Here is a 26161-nt window from a genome sequence, read left to right on the forward strand (position 1 = left end):
AAGTGGCTGGAGTGCTCTGTGGCTGGAGTGGAGGCTGGTAGAGAGCGTGGCAGGGTGGGGTGCCCAGCTGGGTTCTGCTTGGAAAAGGAGCTATTTTCAAACTACAGAAGTACAGAGTCTCGTGGTGTGAGGTGATCTAGCCTTCTTTAACGGTTACCAACGCATGGCCAATCTTGTTTCATTGATAATGTCCCCCTCTTCTCCCTTTCTGGGATTATTTTGAAACAAATCCCAGACATTGTATCATTTCATCTGTAAATATTTCCACATGGCATTATCTTTAAAAGATATCGGGGCCAGGTGTGGTGGCTCACGCCTGTAATCCCAGCACTTTGGGAGGCTGAGGGGGTGGATTTCGAGACCAGCCTGGCCAACATGGTGAAACCCCGTCTCTACTAAAAATACAAAAATTAGTCGGGCATGATGGCAGGCACCTGTAATCCCAGCTACTCGGGAGGCTGAGACAGGAAAATCACTTGAACCTGGGAGGCGGAGGTTGCAGAGATCAAGCCATTGCACTCCAGTCTAGGCAACAAGAGTGAAACTCCATTTAAAAACAAAACAAAACAAAACAAAAAAAAAAACAGCTTTTCATTAGAACTCCAATACCATTATCATATCTAAAAGATTTAACAGTTATTTAATATTATCAAATATTCAGTGTGTTCAAATTGTATCTTACAGTTTTTTTAAAGCAATTGGTGCATTTATATCAAGATCCAGACAGGGGTCTTCTAAAGCATTTGGTTGCTGTGTCTCAAATTTTTCTTAACGTGTAGGTCCTTCCTCCCTAGTTTTACCCTTATAATTGATATTTTAAAGGATATTTAGAGTGTTAGATGTTAAATTTAGATGACTGTGTTTTAATTTGCGTTTTAAGATCCCTTAGAAGTCAGACACACAACTGATTTTTATGCAAAGGGAGAAACTGAGGCAGAAGAACTAGTTATGAACTTACTGCAGGATTCTAGAGGAGTACGATGGCCTGAGAGTTTTATGTTTCAAACCTCACAACATCATACTGTTTACCACCCCTGAGTGCTTCATCTTTCCCAGGAACACCTGGGACCCGTGCCCCACTTCCTGTCTCACCTGGAATCCTGGTACGGCTCCTTAGGCTTCCCCAACACAAGGAGGCCATTTCTACACTTGAGCTGGGATTTGGCCAAAATACTAAGGCAGGGGCTCTGGGCATGCATACACACACACACACACATATATATATATATATAAAACCTTGTTTTACTTTGCCCATGGTCTTTTCCTTTCTCCATCCAGGTGGGGATTTAAAATAATGTTTCCCAGATTCTGTTTTTTCTTTTTTCAATTAATATGGCACAATGAGCCAAAGATGATCTTATTTTTGTCCCAAGTAACTGTTTATTTTCAGGCACGGGGAGGGTAGTCATTAGTTGCTAGGTGTAGTGTGTGCTTGTCTGAGCTCGTGGGCTTTCAAGGCTCATTATTTGGAAGGAACAGAGAGTTGCTGTTCAGGCCCAATTGAAATCCTACTTGCCAGGATGTCTTCCTGGAATTGCCTTCCTAAATTACTCCTGCTGTTTCCTCATTCTTCCTCGTAGCACACTGTGCTAGAACAGCCAGTCCCATCTTGGCAGAGAAGTGCTTCCTGCCTTGGGGCTACAGTTTTGCCATCTATAAAGGGGATAAAGATGTACGTGGTACCTGACTGCGGTTTTGAGGATAACTCAGCTCTTTATATGATGATCTTTATAAACTCGAAAATGCTGCCCAAATTTGAGGAACTGCTCTCGTTGCTACCGGTACTTCTGCCTCAATCGTGGGATTATTTAATTGTGTCTATTCCTTCTTCCTAACAGGGACCATTTCTTTTTTTAACCAAAAACATTACCCAATTATGAACCATGCATTTTCAATGTATGTCTTGCCCAGAGCACCTGGTTTGTTTCCTATCAGATTTTCTTTCTAAACATATTTATGTATAAGAGTATCCATCAGATTTGCATTTTTTCATGGAGGGTTGATGACTAGGGCCAAGTGGCGCTCTGCACAGGGACAGTGGTCTAGAGGAAGGGCCTTCTGAGCATCCACTCTCCCGGGAAGGCACTGGATGGAGGCATCAGGCGTGGGGGACGTGTTTGTGGCTCCCAGCTCTGGTGCAGTGGCTATCAGCGAGATCTCCTTGGACTGTGGTTCTAAAAGGAAGGTCAGGTACAGGTGAACTTCTAGAGGCATCCGTGAGGTTTTGTGGGAGGACCCCTCTGCAGAGGGAGTGGCCCCAGCAGAAAATCTGGGCCATCTCCAGCCTGCTATGAGCCAAGTGCTCAGAGACCACTGGGTCTGAAGGAAGCCACCTATGGATGCTTCCAAGAAGAATCATGTCACTTTAGTCCTAGAAGGAGGCATAGGGCCCATTTAGTCATAGCCTTCCCTTTGATGGTTGGAACATGGAAATGCAGAGAAATGGAGCTGCGTCCTCCACATCTCACACTGTTGGAGGGGTGGGGGGCTATCTATTTGCCCCCCTAGGGCCACATGTGAGTGTCATGACCCCTACTGTGCTCGCCTTCCTAATACAGCTTAGTCCGGGGTAGAGAAAGGAGGGCTGCTTGCAGAGTGCCCCTGACATGTTAGACATCTCGTAGGTACTTCACCCCCATAGTGCTCCTACAAGGTGGGTTTTTGGGAGGAGATGCGTTCAAATCCTAACTCCAGCACTTTCTACCCTGTAGCCGTGGCTGGGTCACCCTGTACCATGGATGGGTTTCTGTCTCTCCCTCTGCCTTGATGCTTTCATCTGTGAACTGGGACACTGCTGCTGATTGCTTTGTCAGACTTCATGAGGTTTAAATGAGAACATTTATAACGTGCTCGACACAGTGCCTGACCCATGACAGGTGCACTACGAAGTCGCTATTGTCACCTCGTTGACAGATGAGGAAAGCAAAGCTCGGAGGTGTTAGTTACCTGCCTCACATCACCTAACTGTAGTTAGGATTTGAACGCAGGCCCCTCAGACATCCAGGCTTATACACACTTCCTTGCAGGGGTTGGGGGAGTGGACATAGCTGTCCTCTCAGCAGAAGGGGAGAGGCTTGCTCAGCGGCCAGCACACATACCCGCCCAGGACGTGCTTGTTAAACAAATGCTACCTGTAGCTGCTAAACTAGACACACGGGAACATCACAGGGTGTGGCTGTGCGTGGTGACAAGAATCGTGTTGATGACGGACTGTTTCCCATGGTGAGGACACTGAAGGAAGAATTTCGATTCTGGATCTCCACACCCAGCAGGAATTTGAGATTTCAGGCAGGATCCCATGCTTTCTAAGCCTATCATATAAAAAAAACTTTCTCGATTTCCAAGTCCTAAGGTAGATTTCTGAAGAGAACGGGTCATTATTTTCCTCTTTCTCCTGTGGTTTTCTTGGTTGGCCTCTGTGGCTGTCTCTCCAAGACACCTCACAGAAAAGCAGCTGGGTCTCCTGACCAGGAAGTTTTTGCCAAAGCAGAAAAGCAGTTTGCTTGCTGAGTCCCTAAATGTTTCCTGTACTAGCAAGACCCAGGGTGTCCACCCTCATTTCTGAATCACAAAGGGCTCCCTATTGTCTGTGCTTCCCATCCCATCGGAGGAGATGGAGATGCCTCTGCAGCACAGCCATGGTCCCCAGCCTGTGCTTCTTATGGGACGGAGGCCTGTAACCTGCTTAGCTGTCTCTGGAGAGGGATGACAGCCTGGCCTTGGCAAGTTGCTCTTAGCATCTTGCAGTTCTGTTTCCTGTTCATCCATCTTTTAAACAACAGGATTAGAAGCCCTTCCAGGGAGCTCTGAAGGTTTCTTCGGGCCTTATTCTTAGGCAGCAGTTGAGCTGGGTTTATCTCAAGCGTCCCTAAGTTGGAGGCCAATGAATAAAGACATGAGGTTATTCCTTCAGAGTGCTTACAGAAACTCTGACAGGCTACTGTTCACAGTTACCCTGTTTCCTCTCTCTTTTCTTCCCTCTTGATATTAAATGGCTGCCTGCCGTGTGTTGGGCATTAGTCAGTACCTGTACACTTGCACACACACAGCTCACATGTGCAGTCATGCTGCGAGCTTAGAGGGATAATGATGGGAAAAAGACACAAATTTCAGTCACTGGGATGTTCAGAGGCCCCTGAGCTACAGGAAGAGCCTGGAGTCCGGAGGAAAGTTCCAGCCAGCCTTTGGGTCACAGAAGGCTCTTGGGAGTAGGCACTGGAGCAGGATGTTGAGTGAGGGCTGGATGTGTACAGGTGGGGCCCCAGAGGAGAGGATGAGCCTGTGTATGGAGGGCAGTGGGAGCGGGCTGGGTTGAGAGGCAGGGGAGTCTAGCTGGGAATTAGCATATCAGAGGAAGGACAGGAATAACGCTGGAGATGAAGGCCAGGGGGCATCAGGGCAGCCTTGGATGCCAGGCCTGTGGGCAAGAACGTCATCCTTAGGCTGGAGTTGAATGCCACACTTTCTGTACCTATGGATTTGAACAACGGGCCTCTCTGATTCTCTGATTTCACAAAGAAGGACTTGCCCTCCAGGTTGACTGGCTCCTGTGTCACTTGTGGATTGAGATGAATGGCAAGAATGGCCCTGGTTCCCTGTGCGTGTTAGTTCCCTGCCTGTCCCATGGAAAGCGAGCACATGGAGAGGACAGTGTTTCATGTCAGGACCTTACTGTTTGTGCTGGCACAGAGGGAATAGGACTGTGGAAGGTAAATTATCCTGTAACTGTCCTATGGTGAGGCCAAGAGATCTGTCCTTATTTCTAATGCCTTTTGAGGAAGACTAAATGCGCTCAAAATAGATCAGGAAGTCCAGTCGGCCTCTGTAATGTAGATGTCTTATTTATCTGTGGAGATGTTTTTAACCTTCACTAACTGGAGTTATTTTGAACACTAGCCAGACACCTTAGGGAGACTATCAGAGCAGAGTTACACACAGAGCCGGGTGGCCCTCACAGCCTAAGGCACAATGACCTTTGTAGACTTATCAAATGGAGAATATGACACATGAGTCTTAGCTTCAGGATCTCCCCAGCCGAAGGCCTTTGGACCTATAGAAACCGGACATACCGGTGGGTGAAGCAAGGCCATCTTATGATGGTTTAAATAAGAGCCGTCATCCTGGGCAGAAGCCAAGTCTTCACATTTCTCATCTTAACCAGCACTCCCGATGCCTATGGTTTGAATAGGCTTTACAGCGTATGAAGGTCTTTTCAGGCACATTTCTCTGGATTTTAATAGCTCAGGAGGTGTTTTTGTCATTGTCACCATGTAGGAGGCTTGTTTAGAGCCTCACAGCTGATGGGACCCTCCGTCACCTCCCAGAAAGTCAGTTGTAGGCCTGGTGCAGAGGCCAGCAGCAGCAAGATAGTCACATTCCAGCAGAGCGTCTCCATCCACTGGCTGCTAAGCCATGGAATTCACTCGCCAGGGTGCCGGCCAGGCATTGCGGAGCTCTCCCGATTTCTTTTCAGAAACTCACGGGATCAAGTTGAGAGCAGGATGGAATTTTGGACTCTTCAGAGGTGTCCCAGTGTAGCCCATCTCACTAGTCATACTGCTTTGAGAGTCTAACTAACCCCCCCCCCCCCCCCCCCCCCCCCACTCCCCTCGGCCCCTCCCCCCCCCCCCCCCCCCCCCCGGAAATAAGAGCTCTCGCATCATTTCAGCGCCCCATCCATGTACACGGTGGAATGGGATGACTCTTGTCTTGCAAAGTTTACTCTCTATGTAGGTGTTTAAGTAGCCCCCAAGCACGTTAAATCTTCCACATTTGCCTGGGCCCATCTCTATCACTAAGTCTTCTTGGTCCTCTTTTATTTGAGTCGAGGCCGTCTTAACGTCTGGGCTAGTCTAAGAGGGTGGGGTGCTTGCCTTGTGGAGTTCTCTGGCTGGTGGTACAGGAAGTGGATTTTCAGAGTCTGGATGAACTCTGTCTTATTTGAAAAGGACCGGCCTGGCCAACATGGTGAAAGCCCATCTCTACTAAAACCTGCAAAAAAATTAGCTAGGCATAGTGGCAAGCACCTATAATCCCAGCTATTTGGGAGGCTGAAGCAGGAGAATCACTTCAATCTGGGAGGTGGAGGTTGCAGTGAACCGAGATTGTGCCATTGCACTCCAGCCTAGATGACAAGAACGAGACTTCATCTAAAAAAAAATAAAAATAAAAAAATAAAGATGTTTATGGTTTACTTTCTTCTCCAGGTTTCTCTGGGAATTGTGTTGGCTGTGGAAAGAAAGGCTTCTGTTACTTCACAGAATTCTCCAATCATATAAATCTGAAACTGACCACTCAACCCAAGAAGCAGAAACACTTGAAGTATTACCTGGTCCGTAATACACAAGGGACTCTCACCAAAGGACCTTTAATCTGTTGGAAAGGCTCAGGTGGGCAAGTTGGCTGTGGAGGAGGTGGGAGTGCTGGGCCCCCAAGTGGCCCGTGGTGCCTGTCGCTGTGATGCTGGGGAGAGGCCCCTGCGTAGCAGCACACATCACAGGCAAAAGGCCAGGCCTATGAAATGGAGAACGCTCCCTTTCGTTACGGGTGTTAAGCTGGTTGACAGTGACAGTCTAATTGGATGGCATGTTTAAAAGTCGACAGAGGGCCAGTCATGGTGGCTTATGCCTGTAATCCCAGCACTTTGAGAGGCTTAGGTGAGCAGATCACTTGAGGTCAGAAGTTCAAGACCAGCCTGGCCAACATGGTGAGACCCCGTCTCTACTGAAAATACAAAAGTTAGCTGGGCATGGTGGTGCCCACCTGTAATCCCAGCTACTCGGGAGGCTGAGGCAGGAGAATCACCTGAACCCGGGAGGTGGAGGTCGAAGTGAGCTGAGATGGTGCCCCTGCACTCCAGCCTGGGCAGCAGAGCATGACACCATCTCAAAAAAAAAAAGTTGACAGAGGGCCAGACTGTGCATTACCTCCTATGGCAAGTATTTGGGGCGCTGGTTCTCACCTTCCCAAATTGTTGGGAAGAAGATGAACTACTTCCCAAATTGAGTAGTTCATCCAAGTGGTCCTCAACCATGGGTGACTTTCGTTTGGCCGTAACTCGAGACAAGTTTGATTGTCATGACTGGATGGTGCCACCAGCATCTGGGGTAGGGACCAGGGTATGGCTGAACATTCTGCAGCGCACAGGGTGGCCCCCAGCACAAAGAAGCCCACTGCAAATGTCACCAGCACCAAGGCTGAGAACCTGACTTAAGACAGCTCGGCTTGAACAATGCCCCACACAAGCCCCTGAACCCTGAGCTATGGCCAGAAAGATCAGCTTCACGTTGCTGGTCTCTGAAGAAGTGATTGGGCTGCAGCTTTCAGAAATGTTGGGAGCAGGCTGCCCTCCCACCCTCTTTGTCTCAGCTGTACCTTTCATGGCCACAGTCAGCTCTGTGGGGCGAGGAGGAGGCTGGATCCTCAGTGGCCTGCCACGGGTGGAGGGCAAGACTGGGGTGTGAGGTGTTCCTCCCTTGTCTGGGTTTGTTCCCATCTTGTCTTCTGGACTCTCCCGGGCAGATCCTGGGAGTTGAGGGAAGAGGCCTTAGGCTGGGCGGCTCTGGGAACACCTCCCTCACACCCCATTCTTCCTTCCTCTCTGCTTTTCTTGCTTTGTTCAGTAAATGCCTCCTGAACCCCTATTACTTGCCAGTCATTTCTCAGGCCCTGAGGATGCAGTGGTTTTGCCCTGTATGAGACCAGTTCACCGTCTTTGATCACCCGCTGGGTCCAGGCACCTCAGAGGTTCTCCATCTCACTGGCCGCTGGGGATGGCCTTTCCCAGAGGAGGAAATAAGGGTGGAAGATGGTATCGTTTCTTTATCTTCAAGTAACACTCTCGTCTATGGCTGCGGGTAGCTGTAGGGTGACTTATTTGAATAATTCGTCCCTTTCCTCTAAATATTCACCATTGCTCCCACTCTTGACAATATCAGAGCTGCCCCTTGGCATGGAGCCACAAGTAGAGAGTCACACCCTCGCCCTGGCTTCACGCTGAAACAAAGACCAGGATGTGGTGGCAGCTTGTGTGACTGTCTCCATAGCTCACTGTCCTGTAGGACACGTTCCACTCCAGGAACTCATTTCGTAACTGTTGGAGAAGAGCGAGTTGGTTTTCACACGTGCACCTTGCCCCCTTAGAGTTTAGAAGCCGGCAGATCCCCACCAGTACTTGTTCTGGTTCCTTCTTCCCGGCCCTGGAGAGCGCGGCTGCCTTCCCCAGCGAGCCCATTCCCGGGACGAACCCCAGCATCCCGATGGGAGCTCAGCAGGCAGGTGAGGTGGCAGAGACACGCCAGGGCTGCTGAATCCACACAGCTGGCATGTCTCTGATGTTGACTATGTAGTCAAGCATTCTTCAGAATAAATCAAGGGGCTGTTATCTTTTTCTATAACACCTTTACTTTCATCTTGAATTTGCAATACTTTTCAACAAAGAATGCGAGGTGTTTCATTGGGAGGGCTTTTCTTTCTTCCTGTTTGATATGAAGTGGGATCCCCTGGTGGGGACATATGCAGGGTCCCTCGGCAGCACCGCCCCCCATACAACCCCCGCACAGCATAGAGCTCTCTATGTAAAGGTGCTGAGTCAGGGTTTGAATGAACTGCTAGAAGGGGCGGAAAAGACCAGATTGCTGCCATTCACCCCGTGCGCAGCACTCCCCAGCTCTGTGAATGCCTTGAAGCCCAACAACCATGCTGTGAGCACGCCTCGGTTCCACATTTTACTGATTGGGAAGGTGAGGCTCATGGAGGCTGGGTGCTTGCCTAGGACCTCGTGGGCAGGAGGAGGTGGAGGCAAGAGGTGACATTAGATGTGAACCCTGATTCACATGCTTGGCATTTCACCATGTTGCACAGACTTCCTAAGCATGGTGACTGTTACCACAGTAGACACCAGCCTTCCCAAGGACGCAGGAAGGTCGCTGCTTGTTTTCATGCCTCCTGCCCAGTGGGTCTGTAGAGGCACATTGGCCCTGGGAGGAAGCCAGTGCCCTTGTACCCACCTGGCCCATCCATCGCCTGGGCAGGGGACTGGAACATACTCTCCTCCAGAGCTCCTCGCTGCTTCCCCATGCCCAGGCCCCCAGTGCCTCTACCATCATGGCCTGGAGAGCCTGCTGTTTTTGCTGTTGGGGTGCCTGGGTGTAAGCTCCAGTGCTGCCACCATTTAGTTGAGTGATTTGAGGCAACTCAAATCCTCTGAACCTCCATTTCCTCATCTGTAAAGTTGGGCAAATCTCTTCTGTATAATTTGTAGGCAATTGTAAGAATTAAATACGATGATAGTATCAGCAAGTACTCAAAGCATGTTACACGCCAGGCACTGTTCCAGGCACTGTCTTCTGCTAACTCATGTCGTTCTCACAGTGGCTCTGAGTTGCTATAGTGACCACCCCTGTTTTCTGGATGAGAACACTGAGGCATAGGGAGGTTAAGTAAGCGTCCAGGGTTACACAGCTGGGAGGTGGTGGAACTGGGCTCAAACGCATGTCATCTGGCTTCAGAGCCACCCCCTTAAACCCACAGGAAACATTCAGTGCTACTCCTGACTCAAGCTCTTTCCAGACTGTTCTGACTGACATGGACAACTTAAGCAGTTCTGTCAGCCCCAGGAGACCAGCAGCCATGATTGTCCCCAGAATTACCCTTAGACCTGGGGAGCCCTGGGCCCTGTGAATAGCCTGCACCCAGGTAGCTGCAAACCCGACTGCTCTCCTGGACTTCAGATGTGTTAGTCCATTTTCATACTGCTGTGAAGACATACCCAAGACTGGGTAATTTATATAGAAAGTGGTTTAATGGACTCATAGTTCTGCATGGCGAAAGGCAAAGGAGAAGCAAAGGCACATCTTACATGGCGGCAGGCAAGATAGTGTGTGCAGGGGAACTGCCCTTGATAAAACCATCAGATCTCGTGAGACTTCTTCACTATCACGAGAACAATATGGGGGAAACCACCCCTATGATTCAGTTACCTCCCCCCAGGTCCCTCCCACGACACATGGGGATTATGGGAGCTATAATTCAAAGTGGGATTTGGGTGGAGACACAGCCAAACCATATCAACCAGAGGTCTTGAGAGAGAAGGTAGAAGGAAGCAGAACAGTTTCAGGTGTGGTCCTGGAATTCAGGAAGTCCCCTGGTCCTTCTTTCACTCGGGCTGTGTGTCCACTGGGGTGTGAGCAGGAGGGTGCATGTTCCTGGGTGTGCATGTATATAGGCATGTGTGCATGCGTGTGTGTGTACATGTTTGTGCATGTGTATGCTTGTGTGTAGGCAGAAGTGTGTGTGTGTGTGTATGCATGTGTCTGCATGTATCTTCTCAGTGTAGTAGAATCACTGTTGGGAATTCTGACCTTCTGATGAGACTTGCTGGGGGAAAGCTAGTTTGTGAAACTGTAAGGAAAGTGTTTTCCTCCTTGCCTGGCTCCCAGAGCATTCTCGTGAACTGACCCTCCTCTTTGCCTTCTATCTGCTTTCAGGACCAGCTTCTGATCACTCCTCACTAAGCGCAACAGTGGGTCCGGCTGTTTTCAACGGCAAAGATTCCCCAAAGTGCCAACAACTGGCAAAGAATAACCTGTTGGCCTTGCCGCGACCATCGGCTTTAGGTAGCGCTGCCTGTCCTGGCTGTCCTGGGGATCCTGCTCTTCTCTGGGCCAAGGCCAGAGGGGGCATGGGAGCTGCTGGGCTGGGGCCGCTGAGCCTCCTGGAGTCTGGTGTGGCTTCCATGAGAGTCAGGCCGGGACCACGGGTGCCTCCTGAGTCCATGGGTCTGGATCCAGGCGCTGGTGCTGTATGAGTGACACTTGGGAGTTGTCGTGTGTGCCAAGGAGCAGTGAGACAGCTGTGGTGATGGCGAGTGACCTGTCCTGTGGGCTGCACAGCTGCGGGATGGTAGAATTTTGGAGCAATAGTGGGCAATGTGTTGTTGGGGAAGAACATGGGCTTCCAAATCAGATAAATATGAATTCAAAACCTACTGCTGTCTCTTGTTAGTCAGGGGACCTTGGCAAAGTCTCAATAAATGTTTCTTCACCTGGAGATAAGAATGCTGCTCCAAGGGTTGTTCAGAGGGATGAGGTGCTGTATGAAAGGTCAGAGCACATCTGGCAGCTCACTAATTGGTACCGGCTGTTCTCATCCAAATCAGCGTCATTGCTGAGGCTAGTCTTTTCAGGGAAGGCTTCCTGGAGGAGATGATAACTGAACTGCAACTTAGAAGTTGGGGAAGCATCATGTAGAGACGGAAAGGGAGAAAGGAAGCAAAGAGGGATGAGGAGGTGAGGATATGGATGACAGAGGTGAGTGAAGGGGCCGAGCAGACCTCCTGCCAGAGGAGGGTTTGAGGAAGCTGTGAATGGGTGGAGCAACCTGGGGACCTGCTTGAGGACTCCCAGTCCAGTGCTCTCCCCACCATGTTCGTCTGGAGGCACTTCATAAGCCATTCTCGTCTTCCTCCATCATGCACTGAGCTAAACTGGATTTGAAGACCTAAGACATCAAAGTGGAGGAGCCCTTAGAAACCATCTAGGTCAACACTGTTTTCCAGAGGAGGAGACAGAGGTCCAGAGAGGCAGGGGCAGGCCTCTAAGCTCCCACTCCACTGTGCTGGTGGAGGACCTCCCTGGTGAAAATCTTGTGAATTGTCTAACTCTTGACTGAAGGGGCGAATGTAGTTTCTGAACAGAATCCGAGGCCTCCCGTTCCCAACCAGCGCCTCCATCCTGGAGTCTGAAACCTACAGCAGCCAAGTCCCAGGCAGTGGCAAGTCCCATCCTCCGCAGCAGCCGAGCCCCAGGCAGCCTCCTGCTTTTATCCAGGGACTGCTGCTTCTCTGCCGAGTGCTGCATTTGGGGGCAGCCCTGTGGCTGCAGAGCTGGACATCTGGGGATGAGGATACTGGGGATGCCACGCTGCTACAGCCTCCCTTCTGGGCTGTCTGTGGACCCCCCAACCTCCACCCTGAACAGCAGGGAGATGAGGGCCTCCGTCAGCCCGGGACCCTGTGAAGGTGGCCCTGGGAAGCCTTCTGTGTGGGACTGACTGCATTTTCCTTGCCATGCTCCATGGAGGGGTGTGGGAGATGGAGCTCCTCCAAATTGCCTAGGGGAGCACTCAAGCCTTTCCAGAATCTGGCCCCAGCCGACCTGCTGAACCTCATTCCCTGCTATTTTGGCTGCCCTGGGCAGTTGAGCTCCCCCACCCCCATGGCCCCATCCTGTCTCCATGCTCTGTGCCTGCATCCCGGCTCTGGGCTGCTCTCTCCACTCACTTATTAAATCGCCTTTGTGAGCTTAGTTCAGGGGGCACCTGCTCCATGCAAGAGGGCTTCCTGTAAGTGCACGGGGCTCCCAGCCGTCCCAGGCTTAGTCCCGCAGCCACATGTGGCCATCGGGGCCTCGGCGCTGTGCAGTTCCCAAGGGCAGCACCATGGTAACGTGCATCTTGGAGCCCCTGGTACCAGCTGCTGGGGAGCCCAGCCAGAGGGCATGACGCTGGCTGAGTTGAGTTGTGTTGAGCACAGCTGAAGTGTTGGAGTTCCTGGGCCTTCTCCTCCGCTCTGGGGCGAGAGCTCAAAATCAATTTTTAAGAAACTGCATCTAATACCACAAGGAGTTTACTGAAGCCTTGAGTCCTGTCACTCACTGGTTCCCAATGGAGAAGTGCTGCCCCCTGGGGGGCGGGGGTAGGAAATGTTCTGGTAAAGGATGGATTTGTTGTCCCAGGCACAGGGTCTTACTGGCATTTGGTGCTGGGACAGAGTGGGCAGCATGCAGAATGTCCTGCACCAAGCAGGCTACATAATGAATCATCTCCCAAAAATGCCAAATAATACCTCCCCAAGAGACATTTTGAGAAATAATTGATCCACATTGGTACCATGGGAGCAGCTCCTGGTGACATCATTTGGAAAGAGCTCATGGGCTTAGGGTCTACTTAGAGCTATTTATAGGGTTATCTTCCAAAAGGGAGAACGCATCTGTTTCTCTTCCATCCTTACTGAGATCCAATTCCAAGCCCTGTCCCCTTTGGTCGTTCAGGAGAGCTTTTAGAGCAGTTGGCTGCTTAGGCTCTGTGGGGGGTCTCGCATTGCAACTGGGGACAGATGTTTGCAGAGTCAAAGGCCTTATTCCTACAAACAGGGAGGAGAAAACAGCAGCTGCGTCAGTGGTTGTTGGGAGGGCCAAAGGAGCCCACGGGTTTGAAAGTTCTTTGTAAACGAAGTACTTTATGCTTTTAACTTTTTATTTACCTTTAGTCAGTCTAATGAGGTGATAATATTTTTTTGATTACCCTTGAGAGACTCTAAAGCAATGATTCTCACTTAAGTGTGCTTAAGAATTACCAGGCTGGCCGGGTGTGGTGGCTCACAGCTATAATCCCAGCACTTTGGGAGGCTGAGCGGGCAGATCACCTGAGGTCAGGAGTTGGAGACCAGCCTGACCAACATGGTGAAACCCCATCTCTACTAAAAATACAAAAATTGGCCGGGTGTGGTGGTGCGCGCCTGTAATCCCAGCTACTTGGGAGACTGAGGCAAGAGAATCGCTTGAACTCAGGAAGCAGAGGTTGCAGTGAGCCGAGATTGCCCTACTGTACTCCAGCCTGGGCAACAAGAGTGAGACTCCGTCTCAAAAAAAAAAGAAAAATCACCAGGCTGGCTTACAAAGGATGGTGTTTTCTTACTGTCATTTCCAGAGATGTGATTCTGGAGGTCAAGGTGGGGCCCAGGGACACACAGGTTTAGTAGGCACAGGTTTAAAAGGGCCATGTGGGTTCTGTGCAGTGCCTCGGGTCACACCTGGAGAACCATTGCTCTGATTGGTGTTTCTCCACCCGGGCTATGCATTATAATCAAGAAGAAGCGCTGAGATATTGGGATGCCTGAGTCCTGCTCCCATGCTGGGCTTCTGGTTTAACTGGGATAGGATTGCATCCAGACAGAGTTTTAAAAGTTTTCCGGTTGAGTTTAATGTACAGTTGAGGTTGAGATGTGAATCTCTACATGTAGGGGAAATTTTGTGTCTGGTTAGTCAAGAAACTATGGAAACCAGTTCTTGATATTTTGAAACATTCACGAAGTTAGCTTGAGTCATGAGCATGCTGTTGTCTAGAGTGGGCAGGGATGACTCATTGCAGTGGGTGTCAGCCTCTGTACTTGAATTTTTTTGAGTCTGAAATTAGCTTTCCCGGCTGGGGCAGGGAGGGGAGCACAGGCAGATCAGTACTGCCCCCAAGCGGTGGGGCTGTGGTGGTGGATCAGATGCTGCTGCCCCCGTCTGCAGAAACGTATTTCTCTCTTCCAGCCCTTCAGATTGGAATATGTCCATAACAATAATGATGGTGGTGAAGATGATGAGGACGTGGGTAATTCTGGCTACCTTATTGGGCCCAGGCTCCCTGCAATTCATTGCACAAAGCACTCTACATACATTCTCTTTAGTCCTGATCAAACCACCTTTCAGGGTCGGGTTTAGTGTCCCATTTTAAAGATGAAGGAGCTCGGGCTAAGAGAGAGATCGTTTAGGCACACACACAACTTTGGAATGAAACATTTACAAAAACTGACATTTCCTTATGCCTAGCTATTTCACTAGCTCCTTAAAACCCGTGTGAAACTGTGATTAGAAAAACAAAACAAAGCAAAACAGATCATTGTTCTCCAAACCAAGGGAAAGTTTTATTGGAACTCTTTCCTGATGATAGCCTAACCCGTACTCTGAATATTGTCTAGGTATCTTGTCAAACTCTGGGCCCCCCAAAAAACGCCACAAAGGGTGGTCTCCAGAATCTCCATCAGCTCCAGATGGTGGCTACCCCCAAGGTGGTGGGAACAGAGCTAAGTATGGTAAGTGATGGCAGCCTTGCCCAGAATTCCAGACTTGGGTACTGGTGCTAGTGCTGCTGCCAGTTGTGTGTGTATGTGTGCGTGTGTGCGCGTGCATGTGTGTGAATGTGCCTGTGTACTGCTGAGGGAGTTCTAAGGAGGCAGAGTTTGGTGCAACAAAAGACTTCTTTCTCACATGTTAGAATTGCTTTGCAAGGTCTAGGATCCCTGTATGATAGTGAGTTCTCTGATCCTTGGGAAATTTTAAAAGGGGCTGTTTATGAGTTGGCAGGGATATCAAAGAGGAGACCGAACCATTGGGGGAAGGATGGACGGAAGGAACTTAAAGGTGCTCTTGACCTTAGGAATCTATGACTCTAAGACTTTGGTGCTCCTGTAATCAGGGACATTGATCATGAGGTAGCAGCATTGCTGTCTGGCCTGATGTCAGGTGTGTGAGAAGTGGATGCCTTGTCTGATGTTTTTACTAATGTTCTTGGGTGTTCCTAGAGAGCGCAGGTGTGTCCTGCGTGCCCCAGGTTGGCTTGGTGGGACCAGCTTCAGTCACCTTCCCAGTGGTGGCCTCTGGAGAACCAGTGTCTGTTCCTGACAACTTGCTGAAAATATGCAAGGCCAAGCCAGTGATATTTAAAGGCAAGTACAGCAGTGCACCGAGTCGTGGGAATGGAAGAACCTGAAGGAAGGCACGAGAAACAGGCAAAAGCAAGACCTCATCCCGGTCTGACTCCAAGGGTATCCTCCTGAGACAAACCTAAAGTGCTTTCCAGGGCAAGGAAAGAACAAGGCAGAGCCAGTCACTAGTTCAGCCCCTGATCAGATGCCAAGAATGATGGAGCTTGTCACAGCTTTCCACAGTGGGTCCAGGTGAAATGATTCCCTGCCATGAAGTCTGTTTGCCTGTTCCTCGTTCTTTCCTTCATCTGCTCAGCTTCATTGAGCATCTGCCATGATCCCAGGCCCGGTGCTGAGTGCCGAGGATCAGGAAAAAACAAATCACTCCCTGGCTGCAGGAGCCCTGCTCTGGTGGGTTGTCTCCTGTTGTCACCCACGCCACTAGTATTTTTTGACTATGGAATCTACTTTGGTTGGGCAAAGATAGCCATGGTCACCACTGTAGAAACATCAAACAAAATTAGATCTGATCCGTTTTGTGCAGTGGGCTAACGTATGCTACGTGGGGGTAGACTTTTGGCTCAACTGAAGAAATCCCTTTGATGAAGCTGGAGATGTTGCAATGGGAAACCCTGGGGGAATTGAGCAGGGCTTGGCTGGTGATCGCAGGCACCAGAATGGCTGGCACATGGCAACACACACACACATATACACACGAAGGCACGGCACACACACACCACACAGACACACTGTGCACGCAGGCCCCTCCTGAATACGTTATTATTGCATTTGGTATCATGCTTGTAGATAGAGGAGGGGGGATTGTAGGAAAGTGGGAGAAGCACTCTGATAATTAAGAAATAAGAAAGAGCATGTCTTTTTCCTAAAACACAAAAACTGACAGGGTATTCAGGAAGTAGCATGCAACTCTGAATTTCAACCTTAGCATGACATAGGACCAATGACTGAGGCAGTTCCACTGGGCCCCACTGTCTACCTCAAATGAAGGCCAATGTTCTTTCAGTCGTGTTGCATGCATTTTTTGTATGTGGCCATGATGTGTCTGTGGTAGGTCTCAAGAACACAGTGCTCAGGAAACAGAGCTAGGACAGGGTGCAAGGCTTGGAGGTGTAGGCAGGGCTTCACCTGCCTCTGCTTTGAGCCAGGAGCCTCAGAAAAGAAAGCCCAGCCTGTCTACATCTCACACGAACAATCTCAGAATAGAGACTGTCCTCTTGGTTCTCAGGTGTGCTCTGTTCCCTCCACTGCCTCTCTGTTTCCGCTGCACCCCTCGCTGTAAAGCCCTTGTCTCTCTGACTCCTGTTCCCCACAGCCACATGTCCAAGCCCTCCTGAGGCCTTACGACTCAGCCCCGTGCCTTCTCCATGAAGTTGTCTTAGATTCCCTTTCCTCTGCCCCCCTTGTCACTTCTCTGTCCCTCTTTTATGACAAATGTCACATGCTTGCTTTTATAGTAACTCTTTACCTTGCCTCTTGCCAACCGCAATATTTGTAAGTGGTGCTACCCAAATGGTAGCCCCTGGTCCAGCAGAACCTGCATCGCCCCGGAGCTTATGAGAGGCGTGAATTCACGGACCCATCCTGGAATCAGAATCAGGCCCCAGTTCTGCATCAGAAGCTCTGGGTGGGCCAGCAGGTGTTTGGCAAGCCCTTGAGAAGCAATGTCTTTGAGAACACGACCTATGCCCCAGGCACCAGCTTTACTCCCCAAGCCTGGCAGGACGTCTGCATATAGCACACAGCCAAAGTCAGAAAATATATTTTTGGTGACTAAATGGAGTACCCGGAGTGCAAGATACCACACACACACACACGTGCCACCTTTGGGAGCTCAGCAGCCCCGAGAGGATTTGATAGCTTCACCTGATTTTACAAATGCAGAGACTGAGGTTTAGGGCAGTTAAGCTTCTTGCTTGATGTCATGTAGCTAAATAATAGTGGAAAGAGATTTGAACCTGGCCTGGACGATTCCACCTCTGAGGGCTATCTTCAGAATGAATCTTCTAATGGGCTGGGCATGGTGGCTCACGCCTGTAATCCCAGAACTTTGAGAGGCCAAGGCGGGTGGATCACTTTAGGTCAGAAGTTCAAGACCAGCCTGGGCAACATGGTGAAACCTTGTCTCCACTGAAAATACAAAAATTGGCCGGGTGTGGTGATGCACACCTATAATCCCAGCTACTTGGCAGGTTGAGGTGGGAGGATCACTTGAACTCGGGAGGCGGAGGTTGCAGTGAGCTGAGATCTCACCACTGTACTCCAGCCAGGGGACAGAGCAAGAGACTGTCTCAAAAAAAAAAAGAGTGACTCAGTCTTCTGGTCTCTGTGGTGATGTATTATCCCAACTCACCTTGCCAGACAGCCCTTGGAAGGAGGATGCAGGGCAGAATCCTCCCTGCTTGGAGTCAGGGAGGCAAGGCCTGGTAGGCAGCACCCAGTGAAGCTCTGGAAGGTGCTGTGCCCACAAGGTGTCCCATCGGTGGTGCTGGAGGAGTGACAGGTGGTGGCTGCTTGGCTCTGGGCAAGTCCCTCCCTTCAGCTCCCTCACTTGTAAAAAATAAGAGGATTGGACGAAATGAACCAGTAAGTGGCACAGCCCCATTGGTTAGAAAAGGTGACTCCTCTCATCGTAGGCTCCAGAAGGGTGAGCAGGTGCACTCAATGAGCAAGGCTTCCCAGGACAGGGCACTCGAGGGACCTGGCGCAGTTCACTTGTCTCCTTCAGCTCTCTCACCCCCGGAGAACTCATGTGTGGGGCCATAAGCTGTGCACAAGACCGGGTGCCAAGTCACTGCTGTTCCTCTGCAGGCCACGGGAACTTCCCTTACCTGTGTGGGAACTTGAATGACGTCGTGGTCAGCCCCCTCCTGTACACGTGCTACCAGAATTCCCAGTCTGTCTCGCGGGCATACGAGCAGTACGGCGCCTCTGCCATCCAGCCCATCTCTGAGGAGATGCAGCTCCTGCTGACTGTCTACTACCTGGTCCAGCTGGGTGAGTCACCTCCACCTATTGGCCAGGTGGCAGGGAGGGGCCACAGCCCAAGCGCAGACCTGGCCTCGGCCCTTGTGGGGGCTGACTTGGGCTGCTGGAATTGACATACATGGGGAGAGCTTATGGCTCCACTGGGAGGACGTCATGAGGTCACTGTGGGCGTACCTACACTGAGGGGCCGAAAGTAGGTTGAAGTTAATGGAGACATTTCCAAAAGTATTTATCTGCCATTCTAGGCACAGGGATACAGCAGGGAATTGAGCAAAGACCCTGCCCTTGAGGCGATTCTAGTCTAGTGGGAGACAGAAGCAGTAAACCAGTGGAAAACAGGCAGGTAGAGGTGGGTGCATGCATTAGTGTATGTCTGTGTGGGGCCAGTTTAGGGGCATGAAGAAAGGCCTCTGTGGGTAGAGATCTCGACCTTAGAAGGAGTCAGCCTTGTGTTGATCTGAGGAAAGAGGACAGGTGGGGCCCCGAGGGGAGAGGGAGGCCAGGTGAGACTGTGAGGTGGGGAGCAGTGAGCGTCCCAGGTCGCTGGAGAGGCCAGTGTAGCTGCAGCAGAGAGAGGGTGTAAGGGAGAGGTGTGGTCACAGGGGGCAAGCTCCGGTCAAGAGTGTGATTCTATGGTAGACACATGGAGAAGCCACCGGAGTATTTTTAGGCAGGGGATGGAGGTGATCTGATTTTCACTTTAAAAACGCCACCTTGGCTGCTGTGTGGAGTCAGATGGTGCAGATGCAGTGGCGGAAACGGAGAAAGAGTCAGTTGTTGCCTATTAAAGGCACAGAGTGGCTTGGGCCACTGAGGGCAGCAGCAGTGAGCTGGAGGGGCTATTCTGAAGGTAAGTCTGGCTGGAAATCCCTTTGAAGGGGGTGGGAGCAGGTGGGGCCTGGGTTTCACCCTGAGCAGCCAGGTGAATGGTAGCAATGAACTTGAGTTCTGTCTTGGCATGAGTTTGTACGAGATGCCCACGAGACAGCCAAGTCACCTGTGTTCATTTGCATGGGCAGCCTTGCAAGGCTCCTCAGCCTTGAGCCCCAGGAGAGGTTGAAGCTCTAGGTATACATTTAAGCCACATTGGCTTACAGATGATGTATGTTAAAGCCGTGAGACCAGCTGCGGGTGGCTACAGGGAGAGGAAAGTGCCAAGGTTTGAGCCCGGGGACCTCCAGTCTTCAGAGATCCAGAAGACGTGACTGAGATAGAACGAGTGGGAAGGAAGGAAAGGACAGTGGAGAATCTGGGAAACCCAGCATTGCCCTCTTTCTCATAGTCCCCACCAGTCCGTCAGTAAGCACGGCTTCATCCTGAATCCAGCCTCGCTCACCCTCTCCGTGGCTGTCCCCTCACCGGGGCACTGTTCTTGCCCTGTTCCCCACATCCCTGAGAACCGGGAATCCGATTGCATCTCTTCCCTGCTCAGAGCCCTGCCGCGGCTTCCCATCAGTCGCTCACTCCACCCCTTCCCCGGGGCCCGGCCTGCCTCCTGGTCCCACCTGCTTGCCCTGTCCCAGCCCGCTGTACCCCTCAGCAATCTTGGTGCCACCAAGGCATCCCACACTTGCTGTTCCTTCCCTGTGACATGCTCTTGCCAAAGACATTTGTGTGCCTTGCTCCCTCATGTCCTTCAGGTTTCAGGTCACCCATCATCTCCTCAGCAAGGCCTTCTTGTTACTGTGTGTAAGATAGCTCCCACCCTCCAGGCCCCTATCCTATGTCCTTTATCTTTAGGGCACCAGGAATTAGGGTCTGTGATTGTTCCCTTTAAGTGTGTCTCCCCCAGTTAGGGTGTAAGCTCCATGAGGCCAGGCATGGTCAGTGAGTCCTGTTCCCAATGCCCCACAGCGTCCGCAGCTCAAGTCGACAGTCTGCCAACCTATATTGAGGGAATAGGCGAATGTTGATAAGAAGCAGTGAAAAAAAGCATTCCCGAGGAGAGGGGCTGATCAACTGTGCCAGCATGGCTGGGAGTTGAGCAGAGGGAAGACTGGACTCTGACCATTAGGTTTGGCCATAGGAAGTGATTGGCAACCTTGATGATGATGTACGCAAAGATTGGGGATAAGTCACATTGGAGTGGATTAGAGAGATTGGAGGTGAGGAGACAGTATGGCGTGTGTAGACAGCTCTGGGTAGGGTTTAGTTCTGGAAAAAGATGTGGACTCAAAGGAAAGTTTTTAAAGAGAGAGAGATAACAGCTAATCTAATTAAAGTCTAATTTAATTAGCTAATTGAAGTAGTGAATTCTGATTAAATGTATCCAATCAAAGATGGAGATATAAGCTAATTTAATCATTCTGGCACTGCCCACAGAGCAGGTAGCATGAACCCTGTGTGATGCATCAGAAAACCGTATGAGATAGCTCAGGGCCGCACAGCTGGTGCTGGGTAGAGCTGGACTGGAACCCACCTTCTAAATGGAAGCCTGGTGCGCTTTCCTCCAGCTCATCAAGTGTGAAATCTGGACGTATAAACCAGACAATTCATAAAAGAAAAAATACCAGAAGGAAACAAATATTGAAAAGTATTCAATCTCACTCATCATCACAGACATGCGAATCACAAATCAAGTCACCTTTTCTGAATTAATAACCCAAATGATGGTACCCAGTGGTGCTTAGGTGCGGTAAAACCAGTGCTTGTCAAGTGCACCGTTTGCATGGTAAACTCATGCATTCAGGCTGTTTGGAAGCCAGCTGATGGTATGTATTAGCTGGTTCTGTAAATCACCTTTGAGACTTTAGGCAAAGGAAGTAATATTCTATACATCAAGATGTACATTGCAGAGGTATTTATAAAGGTGAATATTTGGAAGAAATGAGAGAATCCACTATAGAGACCTTGCTGAGTAAACTTACGGTGGTGCTTACATATGATGGGACATTATGGACGTGCTAACAGCGCTCTTTACGATGGCTGAAAATGGCACTGAAACTAATGATAGGGTCACGGTTACGGAAAGAATGCAAGACCCAAAGTTTATACGGACAATCATTACAGCTATTTGTAAGGACAATTTTTTTTTTTTTTTTTTTTTTTTTTTTTTTTTTTTTGAGGCGGAGTCTTGCTCTGTCGCCCGGACTGGAGTGCAGTGGCCAGATCTCAGCTCACTGCAAGCTCCGCCTCCTGGGTTTATGCCATTCTCCTGCCTCAGCCTCCCGAGTAGCTGGGACTACAAGCGCCCGCCACCTCGCCCGGCTAGTTTTTGTATTTTTAGTAGAGACAGGGTTTCACCGTGTTAGCCAGGATGGTCTCGATCTCCTGACCTCGTGATCCGCCCGTCTCGGCCTCCCAAAGTGCTGGGATTACAGGCTTGAGCCACCGCGCCCGGCCTGACAATTTTAATATTAATTCCAGCAACACATGTTTTTATTCCCTGTCCTGGAGTAGGAGAAAGCCTATATTCCCAGGCTGAATGTTCTACACATTTACCACTGTATATGCACATAGGGACAGTGTAACCTGTCTATACCACGGTAGTTCCAGTCCTAACTTTCTGAATTCTTTTTAAAGACCTTCTCTAACAAACTATGGGAATTTGGCTTCCTCCTTTTTTTTTTTTTTTTTTTTTTTTTTGCAACAGCAGTGTTTTGGGTGATAATTTGGGGTTGATACTTATTCTTTTTACTGGGTTTTGTTGGCTTTTTGAAAAATTGTCTTTCCTTATAGTTGGCGAGTGGCTTGGTAGCAAAGTAAGATTTTTGCTTTTGAAAAGAGGACAGAAAAATTGAACTGCAGCTTGAGAACATATTCCTTTATCCTACTTTGTCATTGAAAATTAAGGAATCACTTTTAACTGTTTTACGTGTGTGTGGCCGAAGAGTGAGCGAGGACTATCTTTCTGGATTGTCAAAGAGAATGCTTAATCTTAAAAATAAAAATAAATGTACAAATCATCTTATAATTTAAAAAAAAAACTTGCATATGGAAAAAAAAGACTAAGAAATACACATAAATACCGTGGCTCTGTTAGGGCAGTGGTGAGATTGTGGCGGATTTTATGCCCTCCCCTCGTGCTCCAACCGTCTGTGATACGATTTCACAGCAATAACCTAAATGGGTACTTCCACATCACTGCACCTGCGCATCCCTGGATGTCGCTGGCATTTGTGGCAGGCCCTTCGCCCGCGTTGTGTTGCAGCCGCGGACCAGGTGCCCTTGATGGAGGACCTGGAGCAGATCTTCCTGCGCTCTTGGCGCGAGTCGCACCTGACCGAGATCCGGCAGTACCAGCAGGCGCCGCCGCAGCCCTTCCCACCCGCGCCCAGCGCCGTGGCACCCGTGACCTCCGCGCAGCTGCCCTGGCTGGCCAGCCTGGCCGCCAGCTCCTGCAACGACAGCGTGCACGTCATCGAGTGTGCCTACTCCCTGGCCGAGGGCCTCTCCGAGATGTTCCGGCTGCTGGTCGAGGGCAAGCTCGCCAAGACCAACTACGTGGTCATCATCTGCGCCTGCCGCAGCGCGGCCATCGACTCCTGCATCGCCGTCACTGGTGAGCGCTGGGCCGCACGGCTGCGGGGAAGCCCCCTGAACTGCGTTCCTGGTCCCCTTAGCACCTGTGGTTTGTGCTCAGTGGCTGGCTTCAGAAGGTAGCCTTGACTAATGACTTAGTTACAATCTCATCCCTGCTCTGAGTGGCTGGTGAGGTTAGCCCTGGGGTCCGCTTGGGAGTGTGGAAAGACCCTGTTGAAAACCTGGCTCCACCACGTGGGTGGTCACTCACACCAGGAGCTCTGGCCCTGTTTCTTCACCCATCTATTGGAGATAAAAAACAATGACCTTGTGTTGTCTGTGTTCAGGAGCCAATTAATTTAATGTTTTGAGACAAAGTCTCGCTCTGTTGCCCAGGCTGGAGTGCAGTGGCCTGATCTTGGCTCATTGCAATCTCTGTCTCCTGGGTTCAAGAGATATTCTCACCTCAGCCTCCCAAGTAGCTGGGACCATGCCCAGCTAATTTGTATTTTTTGGTAGAGATAGAGTTTCACCATATTGCCCAGGCTGGTCTCGAACTCCTGAGCTCGAGTGATCCACCTGCCTAGGCCTCCCAAAGTGCTGGGATTACAGGTGTGAGCCACTGTGCCCAGCTAATTGATTTAATTTTAAAAACACCCATTGAGGCCCCACATGTACAGTCACTCTTCTAGGGGCTGGGGGCCCACAGGGAGCAGAGCAGTATCTGCCTGCCCAGACTGTTCTCTTGGGTGGGGGAGGCAGACACCAAACACGTGAGCTTTCTTGGCCTGCTTAAATCTTCGCAAGTGTTGTGCATTTTCAGCCGGAATTTTTTGTACCTTGTAAAATTTATTTTAAGAGTGCAGAATTTAATGCACTTTGTTTTTGAGACAGGGTCTTGCTCTGTCACCTGGGCTGAAGTGCAGTGGCGAGATCTTGGCTTATTGCAGTATCGAGCTCCCGGGCTCAAGTGATTCTGTTGCCTCAGCCTCCATCCGGAGTAGCTGAGACTACCACAGGTGTGCACCACCACACCCGGCTCAGTTTTGGACTTTGGTAAACACAGGGTTTTGCCATGTTGCCCAGGTTGGTCTCAAACTCTTGGGCTCAAGCAGTCCATCCACCTCAGCCTCCCAAAGTGCTGGGATTACAGGTGTGAGCCACTGTGCCTGGTGTTTAATGTACTTTTTAAGTACAGTGTCTGAGTTGTCTTTTAGCCTGTCTTTCTTTCTTTCTTTCTTTCTTTCTTTCTTTCTTTCTTTCTTTCTTTCTTTCTTTCTTTCTTCCTTTCTTCCTTCCTTCCTTCCTTCCTTCCTTCCTTCCTTCCTTCCTTCCTTCCTTCCTTCCTTCCTTTCTTTCTTTCTTTCTTTCTTTCTTTCTTTCTTTCTTTCTTTCTTTCTTTCTTTCTTTCTTTCCTTTCTTTCTTTCTTTCTTTCTTTTTGATGGTGTCTTGCTCTGTTGCCCAGGCTGGAATGCAGTGATACAATCTCAGCTCACTGCAACCTCTGTCTCCTGAGTTCAAGTAATTCTTTTGCCTCAGCCTCCTGAGTAGCTGGGACTACAGACGTGCACCACCATGCCCAGCTAATTTTTGTATTTTTGGTAGAGATGGGCCGGCTAATTTTTGTATTTTTGGTAGAGATGGGTTTTCACCATGTTGGCCAGGCTGGTCTCTAACTCCTGACCTCAGGTGATCCACCCACCTTGGCCTCCTGCACTGCTGAGATTACAGGCGTGAGCTACTGCACCCAACCAGCGTTCCTTAATCTTAAACCCATTCTCTGTGTGTGTGTGTGTGTGTGTATTTTTTAAAATAAATTATTTACCTTGTTGTGAGTAGGACATTCGGTAGTAGACCCTGAGCCTCTGCCATGTGCCAGGCACCATTATCTTGCATTGCCTGACAGCAGACTTGGGAGGTAGATCCTGCTGTTAGCCACAGCTTCCTGATGGGAAATGTCAGTCTAGAAGGGCTAAGGGACTAGTCCAGGGCCACACAGCCAGTAAGCAGGGAAGATACGATTGGTACAGTGAAAGTTGTTTGCTTTCCAGGAAAATACCAAGCCCGGATTCTTTCCGAGAGCCTTCTCACCCCAGCAGAGTACCAGAAGGAAGTCAATTACGAGCTGGTTACGGGGAAGGTAGACTCGCTGGGGGCCTTCTTTAGCACCCTCTGTCCAGGTAGGCTTGTCATGAGACAGGTGCATATGCGTACGTTAATAGGACAGAAATCAGTGCCGGGGGAGGTCATCTCTGCCCTACCCTGCCGGTGACCGGCTAAGGCTGACCTCCACTGCAGAGTGCCCCTCGTTCTGTGCACTTGCATTTCTGTCCCTTTCTTTTCTTGAGTGACAGCCGCAGGTTCTGGCTGGCCATCTCTTCCTGTTTGGGCTGTAGAGTTCTCCTGAGGGGTGGAGGGCACCTTGTGGGTTCTGTCTTTGTGCAGTACACAAGGCCCTTGCGCCTGTTTCTCTCCACCTTTCCAGCGTTGGTGGCCTCTCTTCCCTGTCTTCCCTCTTGCTGGAGAGTTCCGCATCCCTTGTGCTCTGGGCTAGGAGCATCCTTCTCCCTTGTTTGCCTAGCTACCCACCCCTCAAGACTCATCTCATGTACTCCTAGAAAGCTTCTCAGGCCCTTCGTTTTCCAGATGGGCTTGGGACCTTCCCCTTTGTCCTTTACTATGTTGTTCTTCCTTCTGCCCTAGCACCGGCTGTGTCTGTGTGGGGGGAGCCCACTCTGGCAGTGTGTCTTCATCCTGACTAGGCTAAGACCCCTTGACAGGATGGGCCACGTCCTCTTTACCTTCACGACTCCAGGCCTCAGGACAGTACCTGACACTAACTGCCCTGTAGATGTTTGCCGAATTTCACTGACGTGGAAAACCCATTTGTTTATTCTGTCTTGGGCAGAGGGTGACATTGACATTTTGCTGGACAAATTTCACCAGGAAAATCAAGGCCATATTTCTTCCTCACTCACTGCCTCTTCTGTCACTAAAGCAGCATCCCTGGATGTCAGTGGGACACCGGTGTGCACAAGTGAGTGGTGAAAAGGAATCTCCCGGGGTGGGGGAGGTACAAAGTGGTGATGAGGGGCAGGGGCAGTGGGCGCAGGTGTGCACAGTGATGGGGGCAGTGGGCGCAGGTGTGCACAGTGATGGGGGCAGTGGGCGCAGGTGTGCACAGTGATGGGGGCAGTGGGCGCAGGTGTGCACAGTGATGGGGC

The 26161-nt window shown here is 50.2% G+C and overlaps 1 protein-coding gene across 2 annotated transcripts in view; it reads left to right on the forward strand.

Annotated features, from left to right (window-relative positions):
* Nucleotides 1–26161, forward strand: part of GREB1 (growth regulating estrogen receptor binding 1) — an 88075-nt gene that overhangs the window by 13531 nt on the left and 48383 nt on the right. The window contains exons 4-12 of one of the 2 annotated variants that reach the window (XM_023198496.1): nucleotides 6207–6389; nucleotides 8143–8277; nucleotides 10488–10616; nucleotides 14744–14857; nucleotides 15347–15490; nucleotides 18299–18484; nucleotides 22626–22976; nucleotides 24989–25117; nucleotides 25846–25974. In XM_023198496.1, the coding sequence (XP_023054264.1) occupies nucleotides 6207–6389; nucleotides 8143–8277; nucleotides 10488–10616; nucleotides 14744–14857; nucleotides 15347–15490; nucleotides 18299–18484; nucleotides 22626–22976; nucleotides 24989–25117; nucleotides 25846–25974 (1500 nt within the window). Of the gene's footprint in view, nucleotides 1–6206; nucleotides 6390–8142; nucleotides 8278–10487; nucleotides 10617–14743; nucleotides 14858–15346; nucleotides 15491–16976; nucleotides 17048–18298; nucleotides 18485–22625; nucleotides 22977–24988; nucleotides 25118–25845; nucleotides 25975–26161 lie in introns of those variants that run through there. The other variant, XM_023198504.1, reaches the window with a different exon arrangement.

Source organism: Piliocolobus tephrosceles, chromosome 15 (genome assembly GCF_002776525.5).
Source record: "Piliocolobus tephrosceles isolate RC106 chromosome 15, ASM277652v3, whole genome shotgun sequence".
Lineage (NCBI taxonomy): Eukaryota > Metazoa > Chordata > Mammalia > Primates > Cercopithecidae > Piliocolobus > Piliocolobus tephrosceles.